A 13,184-nucleotide genomic window follows, 5' to 3' on the forward strand; every position below is an offset into this window, starting at 1 on the left:
TTGACTTGAAATCTAATCGCAGTAAGAGGAACGCAGCACAGTCATTAACGCGTGTTTCTCTCCGGAGCGTTTTATCGCACGGACTATCAACAACAAAGATGGCGCCGACGGTTTGCACGTAGCTGCAGAGGGAAGGTGAACTCTTGTTGTCGTGTTAAACAAGGTAAAAGTTGCATTTTTAACACTCGTGTCTCGTCTCCGCAGTGATGTTAGACACTTTGATCTTTCCGTTGTTTGTTCGAGTTTCAGTTCATTGATTTTAAAACGCTTTTAACGAAAAATAATGAAAAATGCGAAGAACTTTGAGGTGGTTGTCAGGTGGGGGACATGATAAACCAGCAGGTTGGGGTGTCACTCTTCTCTTTGACGTGATGGGTAATTTCTTTATGTTCCCGCGGTTACTCTGTAATAACACTGCAGATAAAACTGCAGCTGACCGGCTTCGTGGTCTCGGAAATCAATGTCATCCCTGCCCCAGGCTTCCTGTTGTGCTCCAATCGGGTTTCTGATTGAAGGGCAAAAAATGAGGACAGCCGTCTCTAACCCTGTTCCATTCTGTTGCCGAACTCCATTCAAAAAATGGAAGATTGAGTGGTTTTCCTGTCGTAGCACTTAAATGGAAACGCGGGGATATTTTTCATTAATAAGGACTTCTTTGTCCCCTCGGCGGGTAGTTCGTACTTGGTTACTGTTACTCTTGTGTATATATACACACATACAGTGTGTTGTACACATAGATTAGACCTGTTCCTAAATGAGGAGAAGTATTCCGTGAATGTGTCCCACTGAAAACAGGTCCAGGCTTATTCCATGTCTGGGAAACTGAGCCTTGATGCCATGCTGGGCTTCATGTCAGGAAAGCACCAGTAGAATAGAGGTTAGAGAGAAGAGGCTTTAAAACCTTTTTAAGACACTGGCTGAAACTTTTTTAAAGGCTTTTCCTCAACGCTTTACTTTTACCGCCATCTTTGCTGTTGTAAAATGTTCACATAAATTTTATTTCAGAATTCTTTGATTTCCAAGTTGGACTTTTGTAATATCTGCTGCTGGCAGTGAGTTTTCCAGGGTTAGACGAGTGTCTCCAACCAAGGTGTGGACACCAATGAGGGACCTGCACGCGCTAATCAGCACGCGTATCTGTGATGAAGGATTTCTCCGTCAGGGCGGTAACTGAAGTTAAAGTTTACCTCTGCTTGTTTTATTTCTCTCAGATCATCAGAGCTGCTGGACTCTGAGCCACAGTGCAGTCATGGTGCTGAAGATTTTCTTCCCACAGTGCTGTAACCGGGCGGAGAGCGGGCTGCTGGTGGGCCGCTGGATCTCTGGTCATGACTCAGCCGTGGTGCTGGCGGTCATTCACTACCCCTTCATCCCCGGGCAGGTCAAACAGTACATCCAGCAGGTTGGTGATTATAAAGAGGGAGCTGAGTCTTTGTAGGGCACAAGTTGTCCAATAGGTGTCACCTTTGACTTTTGAATTAAACACAATGCAGAGGAAAACTTTTAGTCAGGTTGCAGATGATCAGATGAATCCATTCAGCAACGTGAGCCAGACGTCAGTCCCTCAGCCGTCCTCTGTGTTCGTCTCTAAGATGCAGGCCCAGAGCGGGGTGGAGCTGACGGTACTCGGCTCCTGGAGTTTGCCTAAAGAGGGTCAGGAGAGCATGGAGAGCTTCCTCAGGGACCTCAGCACCATTTTCCCCCAGCAGTGCTGGCTCCAGGTCAGTCGCCAAATGGGAAAGATGGGCTTCATCTGTGAGGTCGTCAACCGGAACCAAAGTAAGATCCTCAGACTGGAATCTGCTTCCTCCTTGGCTTTTCTTTTCCATACTTTTTTTTTTTATTCTGGACTGTGCTAGAGTAGCTTTGCATGATTCTCAGCTCAAAATAATCCTCATTTATCTTAAACAGGTGCAGGCATTGGCGCAGCCTAGCAGTTCATCCTGTCTGAACTAAGCTGCTTTAGCTCCTCCCACTCTTTTAAGCCTGCTGACCCTGGAATGATAGTTCTCCTTTTTCACAGCTGTCTTTCATTTTTTTATCTGACAGTTTGTTTCTGTTTTTAAGATTATTTTTCTTTTCTGTTTTTAAATGTCCAATAAAATGTCCTTCATTTAATTTGAAAGTTTCTGTGCTCTGATTTGAATAACTTTCAGATGGGCAAGAAACTCAGCAGGAAGCAAAAAAGCAAGATGATGAGGAGGAGGAGGAGGAGAAGGTGATCTTTGTCCACTATGAGCAGAGGAAGGTGATGCTGTCGCACCTCCACCCCACTGAGAGTGGAGATCCTGACCTCGACACCGAGCCGCCGTCTGAGCTGAAACAGGTAGAGAGGAGAAAAAAACTGTGATGTCTCCGTGCTGGTGCAAAGCTCTCAAATCAGCTCCTCCACCAACATGCGTCCAATCCCTGATGTGGGCAGCTGGTGATCTCTCACATGCTCCTCCTCTTCCTGTTGCAGGTGTTCCAGACGGTAGCGCGCAGCCAGCCTCTGTTCTTCCTGGATCGCTACGATGACGGGCCGCTGAAGTCGACGCACTGGCAGTCTGAAGGCCGGGAGGCCAGCATCATCGTGGAGCTGCTTAAACAGGCCTCAGTGCCGCTGTGTGTGCTCATCAGCTGGCTGCTCGCCTTGTGGACGTGGCTCTGCAGCATCCGGTAAGAGGAAGAGAGCTACAGCTGAGAGATAATTTTATATACTGATCAATGTGCTGATTGTTTTATCGCTGGTTGTCCTCCCCCGGCTGGAAACTGCACAAAACATCCTGTTAATTCATGATGAATAAACCACAAACTATAATCCTGCCGTGCCTTCTTTCACCGTTTCAGTTTCTGCACGAGAAGATTCTTGTTCAGTGTTTTTCACTTTGCGTGTTTTAATTTCAGTGAGTTTATTCATTTTAAAAAATGAAATAAAAAACACTCATTTCAAGCAATCTGCTCAAGTCCTGTTTGTGCAAAAGACTAAAATCCTCTAAAAAAATCAAAGCACGGATTAAGTTCGAGGTAGTTACACTTTATTACATCTCAGCGTTTGGGTGTGTTTAATCTGTTAATAAAGACTGATAGAAAAGCTGTATAGTAGATCGATGCACAGGCCTCCCTCTCCACCTCCTCCAACACTTCTGTGAGGAGCTTTAAGATCCTTCCAAGCTAGCAGAGAAGGAGCAGCTATCGAGCAGCTTCTGGCTCTGCTGCAGGACCTCACCCACTCTGATATGCCCGAAATGCCTCAGCTTTGAGGCAGCCAGGAGGCATCGAGTCAGATGCTGCACAACCCCAGCTGGCTCCTTTTAATGTGGAGGTGCAGCATCATTACGCTCATTTCTGCTGCTTGTATCCTCAGACTCACTCTGTTGGTCTCATGGTCAGAACGTAGCTCAGCCGGTGAATCGACAGCTTTGCTTTCAAACTCGGCTCTCTGTTCACCTCCACAGACTTGGAGTAATGCAAAGCTGGATAAAAACTATTTTTTGAATTGAAGAAGCGACGTACTTTTCCTGCTTCCTTCTTTGTTTTGCTCTTATTTATTAGTCCAGCATTTATTGTAAGAAAGTCCCGACCGCGGCTGTAAAGCTCTAAGCTGCCTCTTCTGTTTCATGCAGGATCTTCAGTCTTTACCCGCTGCGCTTCCTGTCCAGTAAACTGTCCACATGTGTCCAGATCAGCTACAGGACCGAACACATGAGGACGCTGAGCTCGCCCAAACCAGCCATCGAGCATAAGCAGTTCATGAGGTGGGCGTCTGGTGAAGAAATGGAGCTTCACCTGGTTTGTACTGAAACTGTTGCTGAAACCGAGCCGACTGTAACGCCGCGTCTCCGCTTTGATGTCTGTCGGCAGGAAAGGCAACATCCTGGTGTCGTTCCTGGTGGACGTGGGGCTCGGCGTCCTGCTCATGTCGTGGCTCTACAGAGACGACCACATCGCCACGCTGGCTAACATGCTGATGCCTGCAGCTGATGTAAGTTATTGCTCTGTGGAGATTTTTGCTGTGTGCAAGTGTGAGGGACCAGCTGAGTAATGCTGGAGCTGAATGAATGTCCTCGATTCGCAGACTGGTCTTTGTTTTACAGGTTCATGGTCGTGTCTTTGATGTAGAATCGCCATCATGACATATGAGCTTGGTTTTGTTTTTGCAGTTCACTGTTGGAAAAAGCAGCTCTGCATGATTCATTGTTTAAAAAAAGGATCCATGTGTACCTCATGCTGGCCTTCATGCAGCCCTCCTGTCTCACACAAGCTGTTTTAGTTCGTGTCTCTTTAAAACACCAACTTTATTTTGATTGGCCAACTTCCAGAAGCCTGCTGAGGGGCACAGCCCAATGACCTGTGCTGCCTGCACTTCATGAGCATCTTTTGCCAGCAAGAGACGGATCGAAGGAGCATAATCAGACATTACTGCTGCTTCATCCAGGAGACAAAAAGCAGTTTAGAGGATGCTGCGCGCCGGATCGGAAAAACGTGAAAAAGTTTAGCTTTAATAATTTCAGCTTGTTGCTTTATAGAAACTCCAGGTTTGAAAACAAAAACAGTCTCTTGATAAGTGAACTAATGATGCTCAGACATGTGTTTGGATCGTGTTGTGGAAACAGCCTGAAGGCACAAAAACTCTTCATGTTATAAATGTAGAGACTTCAGCGCCCTGCGCAGCGCCGACAGGCCTCATTAAGTCGCTAATAACCGGCTGGATTTGGTGTAATTTGAGCTTCTGTTCTTCTGTCATTAAACTCCTGCGCTTCCTCCTCAGCATGTGGCTAAAGAGCTGGAGGAGCTGCTGCAGTGGCTGATGGGAGCTCCAGCCGGGCTGAAGATGAACCGGGCCTTGGACCAGGTTCTGGGCCGCTTCTTCCTGTACCACATACACCTCTGGATCAGTGAGTATCAGGAGGTTTTCTGCAGTGTTGAGATTTCCTTTAATTTGTTTAAATCTTTTTCACGCTAAAGTGACACAAAAGCTTGTGCTGACTCTCACTGTGCTGCTTGGTCTCTCCATCCAGGCTACATCCACCTGATGTCTCCATTCATCGAGGGGATCCTGTGGTACGGAGGTCTGTCGGCCTGCCTTGGCCTGACCTTTGCCCTCTCGCTGCTGTCAGACATGGTGGCCCTGCTCACCTTCCACATCTACTGCTTCTACGTCTACGGAGCCAGGTATGTCTTAGAAACGGCCAGCTTTTACTCCGCTATGAAGCAAAGCTCATTCTGATCGGTGAAGGCAACAAGGCCTGGAGCATGAGGCCGACAGATGTGCACAGTGTCTGTGTGAAGGTGAAGCTGCTGATTTCTTCAAGCTGTGAGGAGAGAATGAGATTGTGGGTGTCAGGGTTAGAGAGCGAGGATGGTGAGGAAGTGAAACTGATGCTCCTCCACCTCAACAGGAGCCATTTGAGGTGTTAATGGGAGGAAGCCCTGGGACAGACCCAGGACTCTCCGCAGAGATTAGTCTTCTCTGCTGGGTTTGAGGACGAGTCTGCCTCTGGACCTGGATGAGTGGACTGTTTAGGACTTCTTTTAGTTTTCATCTCACCACCTTATTGAATAAGCACGCGGTAAAGCTTTGTGAGAGGAGGTACTTCTGATAACCTGCAGGGGGCAGTGCTTTCAAATCTTTTCCTTCCTCTGTGCATCTAGAAAAAACTTCTTGGTAGAAAATGGCCCGAGAATGGTCTAGAAATGAGAATTTATTAATAATGAAATAATCGACCGGACTGAGGTGATGGAGGCCAAATTGGTGGGTTTTAAGATCATATTTGGGACGTTTGCTAAAAGCAGTTCATTCAAAAAGAAACTATTTAAAATCTTACACATAAAAACTTTTACACAGCCGGTAAATTTACTATAAAATACCTTTTGGACAATAGTGAAAACTGAAAGATGAAGATGAGAGCATCATAATTCATTTCTGCAGCCGCTCACAAAAGAACCAAATCTGACTTGCAGGATGTTTTGTTTGACGTCACGGTTACATAACAGGGTTGGACATTTGGAAGAGCCTCGCCTAAGCTGGTGCACGCTCTGCTCTGCAGGCCTGTTTGCTTTAGATGTTCACACTCGCACTGTGCTGCTGAACAGAGTCATTGTTGACTGTGAGAAGATGGTGAAGATTCAGAGGAGGGTCCAAACCATGAGAGGGAGATGAAGGTGAAACGTGACCCTTCAGTATGAACGTGCCATCAGTAATGGTCTCAGTGGAAGGGCGGCCGTCAAGAAGCCATTGCCAAGGAAAACTGTGAGGAAAGGCTGAGGTATGGAAATTACACAAGAACTGGACTGAAAATCTGTGACGGGGCATCAGTGATGGACATGTGGGCTGCAGTTTAACCAGCGGTGTTGACGATTATGAACTGACAGTGATGCCAACACACCTGTGGGACACCACCAGTCGTGGATCAGCCTCCTCAGAGCCGGACCTCAGACTTACTGAAGCAGCGTGAGATCGTCCTGACAGAGAACAGAACAAGAGGCAGAAACATCCAAAGAGCTTTGAACGTCCTCCACGAAGGCTGGAGAACTGAGGATACTTAAACTAATGACAGAGAGTTTCCTCAGACTTCAGGCTGTGATGAAGATTAAAGGTGGTCATAATAATAAATATTAACTTATTCTGTTTAATTTTCTAATGTATTTCTTTGTGTTTGCACACGTTTCAGTTAATCCCTGCAACTGTTCCACATTTCACTAACAAATATAAAGAAATGAGGGTGCCTTAAGATTTTTGCACAACACTTTGTTGCAAAATATTCTAACATAATCAATTAATTGGTTTTCAGATGAATTTATTGTCTTTGAACAAAGTACAATGAAAGGAAGCGAGAATAAGGAATACAAATGTATTAAAATATCCTCAGAAAATATACAAGCACATGAATATATAAATATATTAGTATTATCAGGGGCGAGTTCGTGGTTCTGTTGGTGCTTCTTATCAGGCAGCGGTGGCTCCAAATGTCCTCCAGGAAGGGTGGTGGGAACCTGGTGATGGTTTCGGTGGTGCTGATGGAGCAGCAGTGGGAGGACGGGCTGTTTTTGTTTGAGAACCCTGAAGAAGTCGAGCCTCTGCTGGGCCTTCTTCATGTCTGGGTGCTGAGGGCCCCTTCCATGCAGCATCATGCATGGATCAGATTTGGGGCATTCTTACTTTCATGATGAGTTTTTTGGTTCTGGAAGATTTTAGGGTCAAGTTAAATTCTGGTACCACCCTGGCAGCCTTTATTTAGCGCTTCTTACCATTTAAAAGTGACAGCATGCTTGCATCCCTGTAACACCACACTGCAGATGAACCGATGACTCTGTCATACGTCCTCTCAGGCTGCTGCTGTCAAACTCAAACTAAGCAAACATCTGGTTTGGAGATGACACTCTTTACAATATTTTGTGCACAAGCGTGTGAAACTGAAACTTCTGCAGCAGGAAATGTTGCTGCCTTCAGTAGGTCAGCCAGTAACTGCAGAGCATCACAGGACTAATGAGTATTTCTTCTTAATCTTTAACCTGAAGACGTGTTCAGCTGCAGAAACAGCACGTCATCGCTGCTGAATCCCGTTTGAGGATTAAAAGATGAGCTCGATGACATTTAAATCTTCATTTTCTTAAATCTTGGTTCTGTTCTGTCAGCTCTCAGGTACACTCACCTGCTTTGGCTTTAACAGGAGAAATGAGGTCTGTTAGTCTGCCGTGTGGTGTGACGGGAGTCTGAGTGCTGTCGTGAAGGATTGACTAAATTATGTATTTGCTCTAAAGATAGCAGTGCCTCGCCCCGTGGTGCACAGTGAAATATTACCCATTTTCCTCCTCACATATTTATGCTCCGCCGGCTCTTCGCTTTGAGAGCTTTTTGCCTGAGTTTTTTTTATTATTATTAAATCTGCGCGCCCGGGTCTAAAAATATCTCCTGCCGTAAACACAGCTCGGCTCTGCAGAGGATGAAAGTCGAAGAAGCTTCGCTGTGCTTCAAACGGAAAGCTTCTCTGTCTCTCTTAGTCTTTGTCAAACAGACTGAGTGTGTCATTAATGACTGCTCCTATTACAGCCGTGGTGCTTTTTCTGTGACTACACTTGAAATGATTTGTCAGTGCTGCTGCGCATAAAGCTGGTGGTTTACCAGCTGAACAGGCCTCTGCAGAGCTCTTCTATGAAACCTGTCTTTGTGTCAGATATCTACCTGTTCCTTTTAAGCAGTCACTCATCACCTGTTTGTGTCTCTGTCAGGCTGTACTGTCTGAAGATCTATGGGCTCTCGTCGCTCTGGAGGCTCTTCAGAGGGAAGAAGTGGAACGTCCTGCGGCAGAGAGTGGACTCCTGCTCCTATGACGTGGACCAGGTAACCCACAAACACCTGTGAGAATAAACAGGTAGAGATCCATGAATTCAACATCTACATTTGTAGAGACAAAGAGTCTCTACAAATGTAGATGAGAGTCAAATCTTATTTAAAAACTGCTAAAAAAAATGGTACATTTATCCCAAAATGAGGATTCGGAAGCTGTTTTCCTCACTATATGTATATCTGAGCACCACTGATGTCAGTTTGATTCATACAGCTCCATTTCACAACAACACTTTATAAGATAAAGAACCTTAAATATTGGTGAGAAGACGCCGTCAATCAGACGATCCCCTGTGAGAGGCTCTTGGCGAGGGTGGGGAGGAAAAACTCCCTTTTAACAGGAAGAACCTCCAGCAGAACCAGGATCAGGGAGGCAAAGAAATCAAAGAAAGATGTTTGTTACCGCGTCGAGAACGGTGAATGCATCGTCCTCCACTCAGCTTTAGGAGCTGTGAATGAGCTCTGCAGCATGATTGGCTCATGGTTCCAGGCTCAGCTGCTGATTGGCTCTTTAAAGGCATTCATAGATTTCTACTGAGCAGTCTTTAAATGGGAGCATCACATCTGGGTTTCTTGCACTTATTCCTGATTTTGCTTGTTCTGTGCTCGACTCTGGTGTAAAATGTTCTGAATAAACAAACGTAATTTGATTTATTTGGTTGCGCATTAATTTCCTACTGTGAAGAGGAGACACGCCCCCTCTTAGAGGGACGTTTGTCAGCGATTGGATGCTGAGACTGATCTGAAACCTCATCACAGGAGCTTCAAACCCAAACTAACTCAAGAGCTTTAATACCAAGATTTTTACATTTATTTAAAAAATGAATTATCATGAGGAAGAGGAGGCATCGAGAGCCTCAGACTCAACATAATCTTTATCAGTTCTTAGAGATGCAGAGAATTTTCTCTGAGTGTTGTTGTGTTTGTGCTTCTTCCAGCTCTTCATCGGGACGCTGCTCTTCACCATCCTGCTGTTCCTGCTGCCCACCACCGCCCTCTACTACCTGGTCTTCACTCTGGTACGCCTTCACTTCACCTGCCGCCTACTGGTGTTGGCCAGAGGGGCCGATGGCGCGATATGGCAGCCTCGCCTCTGTCAGTCTGCCCCAGAGCAGCTGTGGCTACAACCGTAGCTGCCTCCACCAGTGTGTGAATGTGACAGTGAATGAATAGTGGCATTGTAAAGCGCTTTGGGTGTCTCGAAAAGCGCTATATAAATCCAATCCATTATTTTGTTTGTTTCTTTTTGACTCCCGGGTCTCGTTGTGTCGTGCAGCTCCGGCTCGTGGTGGTGCTGTTCCAGGGCGTCCTCCACCTCAGCGTGGACTTCATCAACTCCTTCCCGCTGTTTGCCATGGGCCTCCGCCTCTTCAGACCCTACAGACTGGCAGGTACGCTTTACTGAACCGTCTTTATAAAGCCTTTAAATAACTGCGTGGGGGAGGTGTGCAGGTTTTCATCGTGAGGCTTTGTGCACGTTTTCAGAAGGTGTAAAGTTCCAGGTGCTGTGTGAGGAGCCGGGCACCGCCCTTCACCTGCTGATGGAGGTAAGAGGTCACACAGGTCTTCGTTGTCTTACCACGCAGATTTAAACATGGAGGCACCTCATTGGCTGCTACAAGGAAGCCTCTTTGTGTTCAAATCATCACAGCTGGATGAAATTTCCATGATCATCCAGCTGTTTGCTTGTTTTAAATGCTAAATACTTAGTTTGTTACATTTGAGGCCAAATTATTTTTCTTGACTGCACAGCAACTTTATTATTGGTCACATTAAAAATTCACCCAAAGGCTCCAGCAGGACACAATCTAGTACAACTTCAGGTAAACTACTGACTTCCTCTAAAAACAGGAAGAGGAAGACGGGGCTATAAACACACATGACAGGTGAGAACAATCTGGGCGAGGCGGACGATCAAAAAAAAAAAAAGGAAGTAAAATTAACACAAGACACTGAAAGAAAAATGGAAAACAGGAAATAAACATAAGCCAGCCAACGCTGGAGAAAACTAACATGATGGAGCTGCAGAGAGAAACAGAAAAGGGTGGAGGCCGGACCTCGCTGGAGGGCGAGCAGCAGCAGAGCCTGACGGCTGGTCCTGAGGAGACGTCTGACAGGTTTGGTGCAGGAACAGATGCTGAGGTCACATCTGGTGGTTGAGGAACAGGAAAACTCAGACTTGGCACGCCGCTGTGATCCAGGAACTCAGGAGGGGAAATATCAGATGAAGCTCAATAAAAAAACAAAAGAACCAAAAACTTACAGACTACAACACTTAAGTAAATAAAACTGACACTTAATGAGACGGTTAACGTGTTTATATCTGCTGTAAAGTTTAACGTGGGAGCCCACGGGGACCGACTCACTGCTGGCGCCTCTAGTGGACTTTATAAGAACTGCAGGTGCATTTGTTTTGTTTGTACCTTACTTCCTACCTCAGCGTGCTAATAATGTGTCATCAGTGTGTGCTCCTCCTGACAGTAAGCCATTATTTTGATGCTTTCTTCCTCAGATAAACCCTCTGAAGTGCAGCACTGTGGTGCAGCTGTACCGCACCCCGACATACAGCTGCTACCCCAGAGACTCATGGGCCGCTCTGGTCAAGAAGCTGTTTGTCGGGGAGCTGATTTATCCCTGGAGACACAAAAGCACCAAGGTTGACTGAGAGAGAGCCAGAAATGCGATGGAGGAAGAGGAGAGACGAGGGAGCGGGGGAAAGGGAAGAGACTGAATAAATAAAGAGATGGAAACGGACAGGAAAAAGACAGACGACCTTCGGGAGATGCTTTTATATTTGATGGGAAGAGCGTCACAGAGAACATCGCCTGAAGCTGCCGACTCATCGCGTCTACAGCTTTCTGCTCAGCCTGAAGGTGGATGATGAATATTTGAGCTCACACGGATACCAGAAACAGGACAACCAGCAAATAGTCACGTCCTGCTGGTGTTGGTTTAAGAGCTGTGGGTATAAAAACACTCGAGGAAGCTCTTTCACTCTTTCAGAGTAAAATTCAACTAACCTGATCGTTCCTTTGACTTTACAGATTTACATTTTTATTTGTCATTATAAAAGACTTTATGTTTAAGGAAGAACAACAAAACTGGACCAAAACAACTCCTGTACGAGCTGTGATCAGCCATAAAAAGTAACAAACACCCGTCTAATTCTCTGTTTGGTTTTTGTACAGTCACTTAAAATAAAGTTCCCCCTCCAAACTGTAGAACCACTTTAGCAGCAACTAAACTTGAGGAAACTTAAATTAAAGGTGTTCTTTCATCAGTCTCACATCACTGTGGAGGACTTTTGGACAGACGTGTGCCACAGCTGCCCTGGTTAATCCACCAGCATGCACCAAGGCTTCAATCAAAGTCATGTTTTTAATGAGAAAATCTAAATATTGTTCTCTTGTGTTTATGGCGAGTGGTACATTTGTAAAGCACCTTAAAGGAGCTTTTTAAGAATGACCTGATCTTGTTGTTTTGTGTTAACGTGAGTAAAACTGTGGAGCCGTAAACTGTTCGCCTTCAGTGCAGACACACAAACTCGATCAAATGACTCTTTATAATAACCAACTGCACTGAATATGTTAATAGCTGGAATCTTTAATCCTTAAATAATTGTAACCAGAAAAAATGTTTTTTTTATTTTGATGTCTTTTACGTGTCTGTTTTTAACCTGAGAGCGATTTAGTCTAAATGAAATAATGAATGTTCTTCTTCCACTCACTGACTCTGCACGTCTGTTACAGCCGTGAAGTCTGATTTTTGTCGTTCATTTTAAATGTAATGTGCCTGTTTTGTTATGTCTGATCAAACCTTTTGACTAAATTCAGCTTTTCATTAAACGTTGGGGAAAATCCAGGATTCTGAGCATGTCCTTCCTCCTCTGGTGTTCATGCTGAGTCAGCTGGAACATCACAACATATTTTTATTGTTTTCAAACAATAAACAATGGAAAGTTTAGAAAAATAAGGTGAAAAATTATTATATCATTACATACAGTGTATATGAGTGGCAACCAAACAGCAGAGAGACTTTATACTAATGAATGTTAACTCAGCTGACATCGTTAATGTGGCACGTACTGATGATGTCATCACTGCTGCTGTCTTTGTGCTTAAATAATAATAAAGATGCTAATGATGATAAGCATAATAATAATAACATTCAAAAAGAAGTAAGAAGAAGCGTTAGCTTAATTAATCATGTCCCTTTTCACTTTTTCTTCCTGTGTATTCCCCATCATATCATAAATACTAGCTTACAATTTGCATTTGGTTTTAGAACCCCACTAACATGCCGATAGTTATACATATTTACAGATATATACAGACTTATACACACATCCTTGTGCTTTACAAAAATCATATTTTTCAACCACTTTTTAAGCAGAGTGATTCTGGGACGTTGCATCACTCAGCGTGTTTCACAGCTTCAGTTCACACACAGAGGCAAAAACCTCTCTGCTGTTGCACAGATACAGGGATGTCTCAAAAGTAGAATATTGGGTTTGTACGACCTCCGTATCCAGTATTATGCATTATCATTATGATGTTCATTTTGTAAACTTTGGCCCCATTAGAGTAAACAAGCATGATAAAGCAGGGTATCCTGTAGCATTTATGGGGGGAAACACCCTGTAAATGACCGTAAGCTTTTCAGAATAAAAGCACAGCTGTTGAAGACGCATAGAAGACTGTTCAGTCAGTGTTTATTTCCACTGCATGAAAAGTATAAATATGATCCATCCCAGATGTAAATACACTTTAATCTCTATTTTATCTTAGATTGCCTCATTCAAGCTGTTGCTGCCAGAACACTTCATTAATTATGCGTGTAGGTGTTCTTCCTCAGG

At 44.7% G+C, this 13,184-nt stretch overlaps 1 protein-coding gene across 1 annotated transcript; it reads left to right on the forward strand.

The window, feature by feature from the left end:
• Positions 1-31: 31 nt before the first annotated feature.
• On the forward strand, positions 32-12,191 carry pigq (phosphatidylinositol glycan anchor biosynthesis, class Q). The gene is made up of 14 exons (XM_085272208.1): positions 32-163; positions 1,212-1,402; positions 1,593-1,779; positions 2,157-2,326; positions 2,462-2,658; positions 3,606-3,737; positions 3,844-3,964; positions 4,751-4,877; positions 5,001-5,154; positions 8,212-8,323; positions 9,268-9,348; positions 9,606-9,720; positions 9,815-9,876; positions 10,842-12,191. Exons 2-14 carry the CDS (start codon positions 1,250-1,252, stop codon positions 10,992-10,994), a joined length of 1,764 nt encoding a protein of 587 aa, XP_085128334.1. The 5' UTR covers positions 32-163; positions 1,212-1,249; the 3' UTR covers positions 10,995-12,191.
• Positions 12,192-13,184: the final 993 nt, after the last annotated feature.

Source organism: Mchenga conophoros, linkage group LG4 (assembly GCF_057382185.1).
Source record: "Mchenga conophoros isolate Kocher_MC1m ecotype Shallow Benthic linkage group LG4, M_conophoros_male_GT1.1, whole genome shotgun sequence".
Taxonomy (NCBI): Eukaryota; Metazoa; Chordata; class Actinopteri; order Cichliformes; family Cichlidae; genus Mchenga; species Mchenga conophoros.